General features: G+C 45.6%; 1 protein-coding gene and 1 pseudogene across 4 annotated transcripts in view; one reads left to right on the plus strand and one right to left on the minus strand.

Annotated features, from left to right (window-relative positions):
* Positions 1 to 9,308, plus strand: part of LOC144720204 (epidermal growth factor receptor kinase substrate 8-like) — a 42,832-nt pseudogene extending 33,524 nt beyond the window's left edge. Inside the window, exon 16 of the transcript XR_013585731.1 lies at positions 1,777 to 9,308. The product of XR_013585731.1 is annotated as an epidermal growth factor receptor kinase substrate 8-like (transcript). The remainder of the gene's footprint in view (positions 1 to 1,776) is intronic.
* A 3,462-nt stretch (positions 9,309 to 12,770) lies between these two features.
* Positions 12,771 to 17,337, minus strand: part of LOC144720203 (receptor-type tyrosine-protein phosphatase O-like) — an 85,059-nt gene continuing 80,492 nt past the window's right edge. For all 3 annotated transcript variants that reach the window (XM_078596709.1, XM_078596708.1, XM_078596710.1), the window contains one exon: positions 12,771 to 15,304. In XM_078596709.1, the coding sequence (XP_078452835.1) occupies positions 15,149 to 15,304 (156 nt within the window). In that variant the 3' untranslated portion in view covers positions 12,771 to 15,148. The remainder of the gene's footprint in view (positions 15,305 to 17,337) is intronic.

Consider the following 17,337-nt stretch of genomic DNA (forward strand, 5'->3'; position numbering starts at 1 on the left):
TGGCTTATTGCGTCCTCCACAGGGAACTTCTGTGTACCATTTGCCTCCAGCTCGACGCCTCACTGCCCAGGACTTGACGCATTACACCCAGATCTTCATGGAAACATGTAGAGTAACGCCATCGCCGGCATAGCTGAGAGATATTTCTCAACGAGCGAGGCATTCTGATGTGCCTTGTGGTGGCTAGAACATGCCGTACGCGAATTGCATATTAAAACACGTTCCTTCGGAGTGGGCAGGTAGGACCTTGGTTGGACAGCGCATTCGTGCACGACAGCCAAACAAATAATCCCTGGTGGGCAGTGTGGAAGCTGTTACTACCTATATAAGTGTAGTGTATAGTGTAGTGTGTAGGTTAAACGTTGAGTTTTATAAGGGCACCACGGGGTGACCCATCCAGCCCCACCCTCCCCACCCAGCCCCACCGTCCCCACCCAACCCCACCCTCTCCACCCAGCCCCACCCTCACCCTCCCCACCCAGCCCCACCCTCACCACCCAGCCCCACCCTCACCCTCCCCACCCAGCCCCACCCTCATCCTCCCCACCCAGCCCACCCAACCCCACCCTCACCCTCCCAGCCCCACCCAGCCCCACCCTCCCCACCCTCCCCACCAACCCCACCCTCCCCACCCAGTCCCATCCTCACCCTCCCCACCCTCACCCTCCCCACCCTCCCCACCCAGCCCCACCCTCATCCTCCCCACCCAGCCCCACCCTCACCCTCATCCTCCCCACCCAGCCCCACCCTCACCCTCCACACCCAGCCCCACCCTCACCCTTCCCACCCAGCCCCACCCTCACCCTCCCCACCCAGCCCCACCCTCACCCTCACCCTCCCCACCCAGCACCACCCTCACCCTCCCCACCCAGCCCCACCCTCACCATCCCCACCCTCACTACCCAGCCCCACCCTCACCCTCTCCAGCCAGCCCCACCCTCACCTTCTTCACCCAGCCCCACCCTCACCCTCCCCACCCAGCCCCACCCTCCCTACCCAGCCCCACCCTCACCCACCCAGCCCCACCCTCCCCACCCAGATCCACCCTCACCCTCCCCACCCAGCCCCACCCTCACCACCCAGCCCCACCCTCACCCTCCCCACCTAGCTCCACCTCACCCTCCCCACCCAGCCCCACCTTGACTCTCCCCACCCAGCCCCACCCTCACCTTCCCCACCCAGCCCCACCCTCACCCACCCCACCCAGCTCCACCCTCACCCTCCCCACCCTCCCCACCCAGCCCAACCCTCCCCACCCAGCCCCACCCTGTCCCTCTCCACCCAGCCCCTCTCCACCCAGCCCCACCCCTTCCACCTCCAACTGAAACACCTTAAGGCTGGGAATGTTGAAAGAAACACGAGGCAAAAAGATCCGCTTTTTATTTTCAAGGCTTCCATTTTCTGAATGGAGCCACCCTCCCCCAGTTCCATTTTGTGAATGAAACATCGCCCGCCTCCTCATTGGCCTGAGTCGCGGCGGTGCCCCCCCCCCCACCACTAACCCCCCCCCTCTACCAACCCCACCCCACTGCTCCCATTGGTCGGCGCCCCCGAGCCAATGGGAGGGCTCTGGTGGGGCGGGGCCATGCACGACAGACAGACAAATAATCCCTGGTGGGCAGTGTGGAACTGTTGTTCCTACCTGTATAATAATGCATTTTTTTTGTTATACTATATATTAAAACACCTGGCAATTTTATAGAATAATGCAAGGCTCGATATTATATTAAATATGTATCCGTTGTATGTTTTTTCCTATGTATATTTAACTTACAGGTACACGATCACAGCAAGAAATGGTGGAAAGTAACCAAACAAGATGGAAAAAAAGGCTTTGTGCCTCACAACATCATGGAAATCATAGAGAGCCCAGACGAAATGCAAGAAGCATTATTTGCTTAAACGGAATCACACAGTGATAAATCTGGAGTCTCCCACTTTAGTCATATCTCCTGAAATCCATGCAGCGAACGATTGTCTTTCAACATAGCAAAACACAAAATAATAACTACTTACCCTGAACGTTAACAACGAAGAACCATCGATCATCATGATCTCCAAACCTATAAGGGAAAAAACCCCGACGAATCTTCATTTTCGAGGCAAAACATGTTATAGCTTAGAAGGATGCGCAAAACAAAGAATGAACATGTTCTATTTCAAAGTCAGCCCACAGCACAGACAACATCTGCTTAATGACTGCGCACCGCGCCAGAAATCTGTGGCATTCTGAGGACTTTTGGTGATGGGGTTCAAACAAAAGAAAATATCCCCTCACCGTTCAGGCAGTGTGTCATTGTAGGGTCATGGAAGCCGTTCCGGCTTTACTCATGCACCAGTGCAGGACTGGTTGTATTTTTAGTTGTAAAAAGTTATTGTCTGACCCACAGGTTTTGTTGTTGAGGGACTATCCACACTCTTGCATTGGACTTTATTTCTGTCGGTCCTAATTTTCAACTCCGCGGTAGCCTATGCCATACATTTCCTCGACTATAATTTCTTTTAAACGGATAAATATTTTACATGTTATATCTATGTGACCTTTTTGCCAGTATCCAAAATGATGAAATATAAGAATAGGTTTTTCCCATATATGTCTCTGGTGTAGGCCAACCAGTTTCAAAGACAATGCATACATTATCGGAGCATGTTTACTTGCATGTTTTGCCACAAGTATGTGTGGTTAATGTACACTTGATACCTTGCAAAAGTCATCTGTTTGGTGTTTGAACATCTTAGCAACTGTTTTATTGCCAGAAAGGGTAAAGCCTATTGTTATTTTACATGTTGTTCAAACACAATACACATCACTGTGTCAACTCCAAATCTGCAGATATGGTGCAATCACATAGTGCATCGCTGCAGTTAAATTGAGCAGTTATTCATTTGGTGTGATACGATTTTTCATCCTTGTCACCAGTTGGTGGAAAGAGCAACGGCAGGCAGTGTAGTCCCTCATCATAGTATCCCATGTTTACATCCACATTACGGTACTTGGCATATGGAGCAGGATTTATTTCCTTTAATTCTGCTATTCTAAATAATTTTACTCCTAACTGGAATAATACCATGGTAATGGTTAGCAACACAGGACTTGCAATCCAGGGGTCGTGGGGTTCAATTCCATTTGCCGGTATGGAAGTTGAAACAATGGAAATGTTTCTTAAACCCCCCTGCTTATGTCCAACCAGTGGTGTAAATGGGTTCACCACATCCCGTCGATGGTCAGGTCACGTGCGGTGGAGTAAAGTCTGCTTACTCCCACCTCTTCCGAGACGTCTGTTCACCGTGGAAGAGGAGGCCCAAATATTCACGAGGTGGGGCCCTCTCGTACTCCCTCGAGTCAAGGCCCTTCTGCCAGCAGTGGCATGAGCAAGTAATTGCAGGGCTGCATCTTGACTTTCATTTAAATTCTAACTACAGTAATGATAGTGTCAAGTACAGAGAATGTGCCGTCTTTGGTCAGATGAATGCAGCAGCTAGGGGATATTTACGTGACGTGCTGTGAAGCTGTTGCACAAACAGAGGGTACATTTCTCGTGGTTTGTATTGTGAAAATAAGTCAACTTTTTAAAATATATATATTTCATGCACACGTGCACCAAAATGAAATTGCACTGAATGCAATTATAATATTAATACTATTCTGTGGGTATTTCGGTAAAGCAACGTAGATAGAAAAATAATCAACAATATCACAACGTTTCGATCACAACACAAGCATTCAGGCGATTGCTTGTGTTGTGATCGAAACGTCGTGATTTTTTCTTATCTACGTGGCTTAACCGAAAGACCCATATAAGATGTATTCCTGCAGTCACGAAACCTTTAAGTCAATATTAATAATGATGAAAACATATTAAAAGTGATTTCCTGCTCAAGTGAGCATTGAGGCGGTGATCATCGCCTGTTTACAGCCATGAGCCAGTGGTTAAAAGTCCACATTCCTATGATGGGGGCAAGTCTGTTCATATGACAGCCGCTGCTGGCTTCTCCCCATAGCGGTACTCATTATATTGACCCTAAAGGGATGATGGGATCAGGATTTCAACTCACAACCTTCTGATTGTGGGTTACTCACTCTACCAGATCAATATAAATTAAATATCCAAAATACAAACCAAACACGAACACCCCGACACCAAAACATGATCAGTCTGCATCAGCAGGCTAACCTGTGAGTCCAATGGAGAAATCTTACACCGGTAGTACTCAATTGTGCTCAGTCAGGTAAACACACACACAATGCTTAATGCACCCTGCGTTAATGTATACATTTATGAAAATAAGATATCAGTTCTCCGGCCGGTTCCCGACATTAGCTCCCACTCGCTGTGTGCAGGGCCGGATTAAGATTTTGTAGGCCCCTGGGCGACAGGTACTGTGAGGCCCCCAGTAATATTTTCAAAAGGAAAACAAAGTTAAAGAAAAAATAAATGTATTTTTACAAGGCTAACAACAAATAAAAGTCAGCATTCACAAATGAAAATATATTTTCACTTCATCTCTGGAGGCCCTCCAGCTGGCAGAGGCCGCTGGGTTGCAGCCCCTAAAGCCCCCACGCCTTGATCCGGCCCTGGCTGTGTGGGTCTCCTGCCGGTCCCCAACTTCAGCTCCCACTCGCTGTGAGGGTGGCTGGCCAGGCCCCGACCTGAGCTCCCTCCCCCTCGCTGTGTGGGTCTCCGGCCGGTTCCTGACCCAACCCAGGGCTCTACCACGGGTAAAGCGTGCACGCCGATGTTTCGTGACTGCCCTCGTTTAAAGCGAGAAGTTTTCTCCCTCGCCTGGTACGCAGGTAGGCCTTGGGTTCGATCCCTGAGCCTGATGATGATGCCTGTTGTATATTTGGAGTCTGCATGTTTTCCACGGAGTGGTCGTGTGGATTGTCCCTCTGATGCTGCCCTCCACGTTTGCAAAACTTGCACGAAGATTATTTGGCCGCTGCTGTAAATTCTGACGTGTGGTACAAGCCACTGTGATGAGCTATCATGCGTGGACACGTCGCCTCGGAAAAAGAGCTCGTAACTCAGTGGGCTTTACCTGGTGAAATAAAATAGGTGAGCCGTATTATGGATTATTATAATGCCTATCATAAAGCTTATGCAATGCAAAAGCAGTTATTTCTCCATCATAATTTGTGCAAATTGTGTTAATAAACGATATGCTATATAGTACAATATTGTATTTAAAAAAAATATTCACTGGTGTCAGGGCAGGGAGTGGCGGAACACAGTGGAACGAGCTGACGGTCGATGTCAGGACACTTCATTTGCACACGAGGAATTCCTCAGGTGGCGAGGCGGGGCCTGCTATCCCACTCATCACAGTCCAGGCGATGTCCGAGCCACCGTGGTCAATGTCGGAGCTCATGTCCCACTGAGCGGTAGCCATTCTAGAGACTCACTGTGTAAAGGGCACCACGGTGGCGAAATGTTAACTACCTCGACTGGTATACCGGAGGTTGTGGGTTCGATCACGACTCTGACGCCTGCTGTATATTTAGAGTTTACATGTAGTCGTGTGGATTTTTCTCTGGGTTCTTCGGGTTTTCTCTCCACATTTATAAGCATGCGTTTAGAGTATTTGGCTGCTATTAGTTTCTACGTGATCAGCCACTTCGTTCAGCTATCATTTGTGATTGGTCGCTTCTGAAAACGAGCTATAGAGAGCTCAGTGGGCCTTACCTGGTAAAAAAAAAAATATTATCCCATTTTTGGTGATAATGCGTTGGCATTGGTACACAAACGATACAAACGCAACACATTTGTGAATAACACTGCCCTAAAAGGGAAAACAAAACATAATAGGTGACATTTGGGGATATGGCCGAAAGGCTAATAGCCAAAACATCACCCATGTTAGAGCGGTATTATTGAAGAATATGTAGAATTATCCAAAGCTCTGTTGAAGGTACCATTCAGCTAATGGGAGGCTCAGCTGCCTTCAGCGACTGCACTACACTAGCGGTGTCATAGCGTGCGCAAGTCGGGAGCCTCCTCCTCAGCTATCAATGAATCCCAACTCATGCTGTCCATTTCTTTCAATGAGTACGGGTGGGGGGGGGGAGTTTACATTAGCCATGAAGACCAACAGATTATAGGTCTAACAAACACACACACGCCAATGTGGATGGAGTGTACATAATCTCTCGGCTTCGTCCAGACCACCAGCTTAAGAAGAAGTGAAGGTGTTGACTTTATTTCATTTAGACCACGAGCCGACAAGAAGCTGAGGAAATGTGGCCGTCCTAACAGGCAGCGGTGGAGACAGGCACAGCTGTTAGATCGGTTGAGTCCTCAGGATTGATCATTCGAACATAGTCATCAGTTTTCCGCTGCTACATGCCTCTGGGAGCCCAACATATGGAGATGACTGTATGACCGCTCCGTGGAACCATTACCACTTGCCTAAATACGACAATAACTAAACCTGTAATGGACAACAAATCACATCACAGGAAAACAAACAGAGTTAACAGCACACAATGATGTATGTACGTTGAGCTTCTGTCGCGATGTGCTTGGAATATACAAATAAGACCCTTCAGTACATGATTTATCAATATTCTCTGCTGTCACATTTTCTCAACTCTTTGATTCGGTGGTGTAAGTCACAATGGACAGTCTGGATGAGGCTGAGAGGTTTGTGCATGCAGTGCACATCTTTCTGTGTTGTTACATCTGTAGTGACATTGCGGATTTCACTGTGGTGCCGGCCCTGGCGAGGCAGGGCGTGCGATGTATTGCCATCGCGGACACCCCGTACATGAGGGTGTAGTGCCAGCCCTAGAGGGGCTCGGTGAGCACTGACGGAGAGCGCTGAGTGGCACCACGCTCGGTGTGCAGTGCTGTCCCCTATAGGAGGGGGTGTGAGGGTGCCGGCCATGAATGGGGTTAAAATGAAGATCATGGTTGACCCTGGAAGGCACGTGACGGGTAAGATCTACACAGGGGCCCCAAGTGGGGGCTAGGGGTGGTCACGTGTCGGGGCGAGATCCTGCTAGAGGGTTCGAGAAGGTGGTCGTGGCCAAGAGCGGAGCCAGCCACGACCAGTGAGGATATAAACCGGGTCCCCAGAGGGACCGGGGTTCAGCGTTGCTGTTGTTATCCTGAAGATCTAAGTTCTACGTCCGAGAAGAGTCACCAACACGTGGACCTGGACCTAAGCCGGGTCCTGTCCGTTTTAGCCACTCCCAGTGTAATTAGCCTGGTGGTCCACCACCATAGAGTGTTATCTGGTAAAGGGGCAGTTACCCATTTGTGTTGGTATCAATAAATGTGTTGCCTCCAAAGAGTATGTCTGCGACTCCACTACACATCTGTTATTATTTTTGTCCAGCCATGCATGAGGTTTTCTTATGACTCTGCAGTGAATATTCCATTTCACCCTCCAGAACCCTGTTGTTTTCTCTATTCATTTCGCTTCATATTTGTTGTGGAATTAAAATTTCACATCAGTGAAAGGGTAGTAAACCAAACAAACTCCAAGACAACGCAATAGGCATTCATGTGTTTTTATTATACCCATTACGACATGAATGTGAGACACACACACACACAGGTGGCAGATATAATCTCCCTTGTAAAGTCCAGGCTGTGTGACATTGTCATCAGCAGGAACAGCATGCGTGGCGTTAAGAGAATGAGCAACCCATGCACTCACAAGTCACAACCTCGACAATGATGACACAAAAAGATACGTCACGCTGCGCTTCACAATGTCCTACAGGTTCACATGATGCTGCACGTGATGCATCGTGTGTTTTTTTTTTCATCAGTCCGATAACTCGTTGCAGTATTTTACAATTCCGTATTCTTTCCGTAGCTTATTCCCTCCGTATCTTCGTGAAGTTGGCTGGTGAGATTATGTGGCAGGATTGCGATTTAGGGTATACATTGGCTGAGTGTTTTAAATCACTGCGGAGTTCAATTTGGATACTGTATTAACAGCAAAATAACACTTCGTGTAGAACGTCAACCCAGACATATTTTAAGATGATTCCAAATCACTTAAAAAAAGTACAATTCTAAAACACACACTTTTAATTATTATCGTCATTTTATATTCGTATTAGAAAAAAAACATGCCCCACCAATGAAACTTAGCAAGAATATTGAGTTTGACGTCCTGCATTTAGGCAATTTTTTCGCTCACTGTGTGGCGGCTGATTTGACTGGGGCACAACCGAATCAAACACGAGAGTGCTTTGGGATATGTCCGTGTATGGGAGTTCATAGGTCAGGTTGCACAACTGTTCACCCGTGAACGTGTTTTGTCTGCGAATGCCTTACATTCTCTGCCGCATGTCCACCGAGTGCAACACACCACGTGATTTACTCTGTAAGTCTGCCAACCCCGGACCTTGCAGTATCCCCAGCCACATTTCGCAATGCCATTGTGCACAACGGAGTACGTCAATATCCAGCAATAGCTCTGTATCGGGCACATGTTAAATAAATCATACTCGTAAAAACACATTCCAAAATGAAAACTGTAAATCAAATAACGGGACGACTTTACTTGACAACGCTGAGAAAGTGTCTTCGTTCAAAGTTAGAGAACGCATGCCGGTTTGTGTCGTCGCGATTTTATAAAAAAACTAAACTGATTTTATTTTTTAAATTATCGGGAATTTGATCAGCGTGGCGCCACACCACGGAGGTGAGGCTTGAATGGACATCTCATGGGCGTGCTGTGTGCAGCGAAAGCACCGACGATTGCTCATGTTCAATGCTTTTGAAAAAAATGCATGACATAATCCTGAAATTATTCAACGAAAAAATTATTGTTACATTTTTTGTAGCTTCCTTGAAGGCAGCTGTATTTAAAACTCGTTCCTTTACAGATGTTTTTTTAATTAGATATGCTTAATATTTGGGAAACAGAGTGATTATATCAAATTATTGCAGGACAGAAATACTGTACCATGCGAAGTGAAATAAATTCGGTATATTAATTTGAGAATAATTATCTGCACCAGGGTTCAGGATTCGGGAGCATTACCTATAAACCTTGAATGCATCGACATTATTGATATTGTGTGTGTAATTCTTAAAATTATCACCCTAATATCCATTATGTTATTTTAATAGCAAGACATTAACTTTTTAAATATTAAATATTTAATATATTACATTTAATACTGACTTGCTGTAATTAGGTATATATGTACAATGTGTAGACCATACTATTGTTAATAGCATTACATTGTGATATATGTGTTATATAAATTTACTATTATTCATTATTTAGTTTTTCAACAATGTCTGTAATGTTGAATATGCTTAAGTAAAACATTTACTGCGTAAGGCATTTTAAACGTTTGAGTCTTAAAATGTATCGCTTGCCACAGCGGTGGGCAAAGTGAAACAGGGATTGGTGACAGTGGATTCCTTTAAAATCCAACCAGCATGGACATCGATCCCTCAAGAAAACTTCTCAAGTAGAAACCATATCTAAAAGGGTTGCACACGTCAACACGAGCTGATGAGCAGTAGAGCTCACATAACATGTGGGGACGATGTGACGGTAGACTCAAGAGATTCGTTTTTGAGTTGCACGGTACTTGAGTTCACACTTATAAATCTTGACTTAAAGCTATCGTGACTGCAGGAATTCATATTATTATTAATTATATCTTTCGGTAAAGTCACGTAGATAGGTTATTTGTTTGAACCTATCTACGTGACTTTACCGAAAGACCCAATAATATTCACACTTATAGTTTACATTTATTTCGCAAGTCACCAACTGTTGCTACCGTGCTGATACATTGGCACGATGTGAGATTGATTGTACATTAGGTGACCGAACTAAAGCAATTACAGTGGTCCAACGAAACAGTAACGTCGTGTTGTTACACTTAGCACCTCATGGAGTTGTTAAACACATTTGTATCCGCAACGTTGTCCTTATACTGTCGTGAAAATCATGACGCAGTCCATCGACTGGGGCCACAATAACAATGGCGGTACGTTGTCACTTCGCTTCGACGAACAGCCAGACTGAGCTTTCCTCAACTCCGCAATATATGCCCCTTCATAGTCTCGTACACTTGAGTAATACTTTCGAGCGGTGTCCATGTAATTGAATAGCAGTGCAAATAGACTTTAGTTACATCTCATGAATTCCTAAACATTCATATACACGTGTGTGTGTGTGTGTAGGGCCAAGTTCACGTAATGGTGCGTGTTCTTATTAATCGAATTTCTGGGCAATTTTTTTTTTCTCCATAAACAGGCATCAGGACAAGTCACCAACAACAATGCGGTTTAGGCCATATCGTCAATATTTGTATCTGGTCCACACACATAGAGCAGCTCTGGAAGTGCTTACAAATAATAGTCTTTCGTAAAATGTTATGCTGGAAAAATGGCCGAGAGTGTGTTTGGAGTAAGATAGTTGAAGCAAAATCTGAAAATGTATTTTCTTCCAAGATTGCATTCTTGTTTCATTGTTGGTTCAATTGACGATTGAAGACTCAAGTAAACAAAATAGGGAACATTTTTTATCCGTAGGCTTTCACAAACCAATTTAGTTCTGTTGGGTTAGATCGTCGTGTAGGCATTGTACATTACTGACTGTAACCTTCCACTACCCCACACAGCCAATCAAATGAGGCTGTCACGTGGGCAAATATAGCAATCGTTTTGATTTATTAGCGAAACTGAATGTTTAAATGTGAGAAAAATGTTGACAAATTTAACATTAAAAAAAATCTACTCTGCTGATAGCACCACATGAGCATTTAATTTGATTGGCTCTGTTGGGTACGCAGTGTATTATAGTGCAAATTTTACCTACTTACACGATCTGATAAAATAATAATTAAGACTCAAAAGAATGAACACACAATGATAACTATTCAACTCGAGGTGGCTTCACCTTTGACAGGCAAAGCCAGATGCAGCATTATAAGGCAGAGTGAAAAGAAGATGCGGGACAGAACTGGTGCCGCCACTCTCTCCTCCAATCCGATGAGTTGATATGCAGGCAATGGAAAGCCAGCACGAAAGGCCTATGGTATCAAACGCATGTGAATTCATTTCAAATTTAAGTGACCATCCTAACGGCGGTATGAAAAACGAAAATGTTGGTTCTGAATTCCACAAAGGACACAGGGGCACGTAAATAATGTGGAATATACAATAACAAAAAATGGGTTCCACTACTGGAACGAATGGTAGAAACGGGGAGATATATTTCAGATGAACAAAACATATTTGGAAAGTGGATTCGCGGCAAGGGAAACACCGATTCTGACAAAAATTACCTCAGCCTTGCCTACTCTGCTCGGGCAATCACAGAGGCCTTTGTAAATATATGCAAACTGTTTGTGTAGTCCCACCAGGACGGTATACAGGCAGGCCTGCTCGTATGAATGCTGACATGTTTTGTGAGTTGGTTGTCGATGTTCTAGCACAAGGAGTTCAATTTCACGTAGAAAAGTTTGGTAGCCACAATTTGGACACATCTGTGTAGATTGTAGAAGCTATAGCCATGACAAATTTATATTCACAGGCAGATGAACTCTTCTACCTCCACATTGCATCCTCAATCACAATATGCAGACGTTATGGGAAATATGGAGCCACTCACCCAGCTCTTTTGTAACCACCTCCTCGTGCCCATGTTCTGTGCAAGGAACAGAGCCTATACATCCTCGTAAGGAAGGGGTTTAAGCTTCTAGCGCAGACACAATAGCTCAAATCCATCCAATGAGTTGTGTCCGCATATTCATCAGTTTATTATTTATATTTTACCAGCATTAAATGTATGCATGTGTGGATCAGGGAGCCCGCTCAAAATCTACGACTCAAAAGAAATAAGAAGTAGAGCGAGTAGACAATGTTAGTCACCCCGATTGTTGGAGAGTGAATGGATATAACTCCTCAGCACGAAGTTACACGTGTGCTTTCCCACCATGATAATGAGCACAATACACGCGATCGCAGCACTGAATTGGATCGCATGACACCGCCACGGTCTTATTGGCATCGTGGATATAATCAACTCGATTTGGTGGGTGTCACTAAACACAAAAGATTGGTATCACTCCGTATCACCTGGGTGAACTGGGCAATGATGGACGCAAACCCCACATTGGCATCACTGTTCACTTTCAATGGGAAATTAATAAAAGCATCGTGATCCGCCTTCTGAAAATTATTTTCCAATACGAGGCATTGAGTCATACTACGTGATAAGCAATTTATAATAGCAATGTTGTTATGTCATAGTAGCAAACCAATGTATTGGTAGCGGTATTGCAGATACATTGAAAAGGCTTGCGATAAGCGATTTGTAACGTCAATATTGACACAAGTGACCTTGGTGAGACACGGACCATGGAACCTCTCTTGAGTTTGTCGGCTCTTGGGGGAGCCGTGCACCATGCGTGCCTCACCAGGGCAACAGATTGGACCACATCACCACCACCATCATCATCACCACCACCACCATCATCATCATTACACCACCATCATCAACAACAACAACCGCCATTCACGACTAAGTGGTGGTGAGGTCACCACGGTGCTTGTGCCAGGCTATGTGCACGTTGAGGTCACGTGAAGTGTCGAACGCCCACTGGCATGAGGTCACGGGGCAGACTGAATAAGATGACTGGCCAATGCAGCACCTGTGCCCCCTACTGTGCCAACTTTCTGTGCTTTATCGACCCGGCGCTCCGCTCGTTGTTGTGAGCATCGCTCCTCTGCCCTCCATTGTTGTTGCAGGGCGACTGCCTCTAACTGTCCAGTAGTGTCCTTCATGAGCTTCCTCCACAGAGGCCGATCTTGATACCGCTGGCACCAGTTATCGGCAAGTCCACTCAGCTCCACATCCTCTTGTGCCACATCACTTAATTTCTTCTCTAGCTCGTGCCGCGCCCGTTTAGCCCCCTCTATCCGGCCGAACAAAAGCTGTTTAGGGTGGCTGGGTATGCGGGCTACATGACTCAGCCAACGCAGCCTTGCCTGCCAGAGGAGCTCACCGATGGGACTTTGTCCAGATCTTTCAAGGATTTGTGAGCTCCTCACACAATACAGCCTGGTTATATCCAGGATAGATTGTATGCGGGTCATATCACTTTCGGCAAAGGCTGTCATCATTACCACCACCATCATCATCATTACCACCACCATTACCACCACCAGCACCATCATCACCATCATCACCACCATCATCATCATTACCACCACCACCATCATAACCACCATACACCCGGAACTGGTCAAACATATGACTGTGGTGGTCGGACACGAGAAAAATATATTTTTGAGTAAAAATAACTAAACTAAAAAGTATTTTTTTTCACCAGGCAAGGCCCACTGAGCTATGAAGCTCTTTTTCAGAAGCGATCTGGCCACAAATGATAGCTCAACGAAGTGGCTTATCATGTGGACATTTATAGCAGCAGCTGAATACTCTAATTGTATGTTTTTAAATGTGGAGGGAAAAACTGGAGGATCCGGAGAAAAATCCACGCGACCATGGGGAGAGAGACATGCGAACTCCAAATATACAGCGGGTGTCAGGGTCAGAATCGAACCCACAGCCTCCTGTATATCAGGCGAGGTAGTTAACATCTCGCCACCGTGGCACCCAAAATAATGTACTGGTAGTGGTAGTATATATATTACAGGGTGGGAGGTTGTTGTTTTGCATGGCATTATTGTGCCAGGTAACAATGGTTTATGCCATGCGTACGCGATTGCTATTATAAATATATTAAGAGCACTTCGGGGATCACTATGCTGGTATTGCAATATCTGCAGTCGTCGGCAGGCCTTGTGCACATGACACCTGGCAGAGACACCTGCAGGTATTGCTGAGGCCCACTGCATAGGTCACCAAAGGCACAATGGAACATCTGCAACATGGTTCAATTGATGATGTCACAGGCCTTGACCAAGTACACGTCACAGATATACGTCTCGTATTGAAAACACCTGCACCTGTCGCAGTAAACGGATGGAAAACATGGAATTTGTGTAAAGTTAACCCTCGACTGAACCCACGTTGGGGTTGTATGCACCCTTCCTCAGCATGCATCGCCAGGTGATGCTGTACAACTGTTGACAATAGAATGCTGAGGAGTGATGCCTCTGTGACCCTCTTGTTAAGAAAATAAATCAGTTTTCACGTCTAATGGAACTCTTCCTTTGGTGGAGGCTATTGCGATGATGCTATGCCAGGTGACCTTCACAGAACACCCCCCAACCCACTCCCTCAGTCATACACTTGAGAATCATTGCCTCCTGACAATGGCGGAGCCAGGATTTTCAGGTAGGGGGGGGCAACCCCTCCAGCAATGGAAAATGATAGAGGAATTGTTAGTAAGTAAGGACTTGTCCCTTGCTTTTTATTCGACGCATGTGTGGCGATGGCGCAGCCATCAATTGAGGATCGAATTCGAACCGTGTGTGATCGGCATCGTGCTCACTGAAGGTGTTTGCCTTCAGGGAAGTCGTGTACTGTAAACATAACTGCGCACAATTATGTGAGTCACTTATAACTGCTTTGCCGTTACTTATTGCCAATTATGGACTCAGACTATTGTCCTATCATCTCATAGAGTCCCTGGCACGTAATAATATGCTACATAGTGGCAGTGGGGGTCGCAAAATGCCGATTTATTACTAATAAACCCCAATGATGGGGGAGCACGTGCAACCCCACCCCCACCACTGGCTCCGCTAGTGCCTCCTGACACTCTTCTTGATCATATGCTCTGTAGACACACACGCACAGTCCTAACTGATTTCCTGTTGATTCAGTGGAATATTACTACAACCATCTACAACGATATACAACTCTTCTCTAAACTTTACTGGGCTAGTACGGGACTAACGAGCTACGAGGACACAACAATCACGCCTCTCGTCCTCGCGTGGTCGTTCCACCCGCGGCGAATCCATATTTTACATTCTATTAATGGCCGCATGCTTACCGATACAATAACAAATGCGATTACCAAGTCGCAGCAATAATGGTGGCTGTGAGTGCTTCGTAAGGTAACGAGGCTGTGTCCTCTAAGTCCTGGTACGTTGGGGGACCATCTGTGTGGATAGTTTTAGTTTTATGTCTGAGCCAGCTGCTTCTGTGGATTTGGAACTCTAGCTGTGGTCACGATGTACTTTTGGCATCACGGCGAGGAATCCATGCAGCCCGGCCTACTAGCGCGGCCGCCGCCCGGCGGCTCAGAGCTCATGTTCTCGAACACGATGGCGTAGGAGGGCTCCTGCCACTTGCGCTCCCTCCACATGGCCAGCACGCACTTGTGCAAAAACAGATACTGGTCCTAAAAACGACAAAAAAAAGAACGCAACACAAACACGCACGCGTACCGGTCACTCTGGTGTCGGTGATAATCGAGAAGTCAACGACAACTTTGGTTCATGTGTCCCAGGAGACGGCACTGACAGGGCACGCACTATGCTCCCAATGCAGCAACTACGGTTTGCATTCTCCCTCTGCGCGGGGTTGATTTGGGCTCCGTCTCGGGTGTGCATATAAATAAAGGCAATAGGAAGGGGTGTGAACATTTTCTTGTACACTTTGCCAACGTTAACATTTGGGAATTGTTGGAGCTTTCGGCACTGAAGGCCAGTGAAAACTGAAAGACACATTTTTGAGATAGGTGAATAAAATTTCCAGCCATACTGACCACACTGCCATATCACCTTCGGCAAAGGGTGTCTAAAGGGCCGGGCGTGGTCCGTGACCTCTCGTTTATACTGCTCAACTTGTACCTTCTGTCACTTTTACCTTTTCCCCGACAATACTCCTACTCTCAGTTCCCTGTTATCTAAACAAGTGGTATATTCAACCTTTGTTTGGCTCCTACTCTACCTCCCTTCTTGGATTTTGTTTCAACCGAGCAACCCACTTGCCTGACCCAACACGGTTCTGAGAAAAAAAGTATAAATAATGAACACATCAATATTTTCACCAATTGTCCATTTTCTGAGGTAATCCTAACTAGCTGGTAACTGCAAGCAAATAACAAAAAATCAACGAACGCTCTGCATGCATGACGTGATTTGTTCGCGCTCGCTGGTTACTCTTGTAAACCGCATTGTTTATATACGAATTGCCTTTATCCTTTCTAGCAATAAAACAGCTGTGTTAAAATGTTAAAACGCCAAACAGAAACCTTTTGCAAGGAATCGTGTCTGCTATTAACCACATACTTGTGGTGAACATACAAACAAAAACATGTTTGAATGTTCACCACAAGTTCACGGCAAGTATGTGTGGTTAATGCAGACGTGAATCCTTGCAAAAGGTTTGTCTTTGGTGTTTTAACATCTTAACACAGCTGTTTTATTGGCAAAATGGGTAAAACCAATTCTCATATTTTGATACTGGCAAGAAAGGTCCGATGATGCATTGTTTATAATCAATGAGTTTAGAAAGGTATTTTACATGGTTCTAGGTTACCATATAGATTTTAATGTTATTGTAGTAAATTTATATTGGCAGATGCATACATGATTATTCACCAACGGCTCTCACGTACAATATAATTTCACACATTTATAAATCACCTCACGTAACCCCTGGGACAATGCCACGTGCCCCCAGGGATCTGCATTCCTGTCAACCCATATGGTTTACCCCGTATTCTTGTACAGGAAAATTGAGTTTTCAGGTTCATTCGGCAAACATCCATTTCAATACGGGCATTTTTTTTTTCAATTTGTTTGTGTTTCTCCTTTGTGATGGAACTTTGAAGGATGAACGTTGAGATTTAAGGGCACGAGGTGACCAATAAGGTCAAAAAGAGACAGAGTTGACAGGTGAGGATCCGCGTACCCCCAGTTGAGAACCACTGATCTAAACTAGGCCTCATGTTCTTGGTTCTTTCGGTAAAGTCACGTAGAATGGAAATGCGTCTCCCTCGAGAAGTATTGAAATAATTGTGCTCTGTAGTTACATTAAGCCCCACGAGGATACTCCTCACTCTAACCCACTCAGCAGCCACCCTCTTTATGCTCAAGACGCAGAAGTCTTGTTGGCCCTGTCACTCCCGGCGTCAAAGCCCTCTCTTCTCCCATAGTTATTTCATACCTCGCCAAGGGAATACGAAAAGATAGAGACTAGCTCCAGTCCGACCGTGTCAACATACCCCAGTACACTGACTCTGGGGAACACTCCATGTCAGCGCCACCCAGTACTTCACCTATCCTCTCTAGTATATTCAAGACAGTCTCTCTCACTCTAAACTACAACTCTCCTGAAAAACACAATTTCCCCGAAACAGATATGTTTCCTGTGAGCTGTATATTTATCAATATGCTGTCTCAAGAACAACAATTCAATGGCTGTAAA

The sequence above is a fragment of the Lampetra planeri genome, chromosome 8 (genome assembly GCF_965212315.1).
Source record: "Lampetra planeri chromosome 8, kcLamPlan1.2.h2, whole genome shotgun sequence".
Classification (NCBI taxonomy): domain Eukaryota; kingdom Metazoa; phylum Chordata; class Hyperoartia; order Petromyzontiformes; family Petromyzontidae; genus Lampetra; species Lampetra planeri.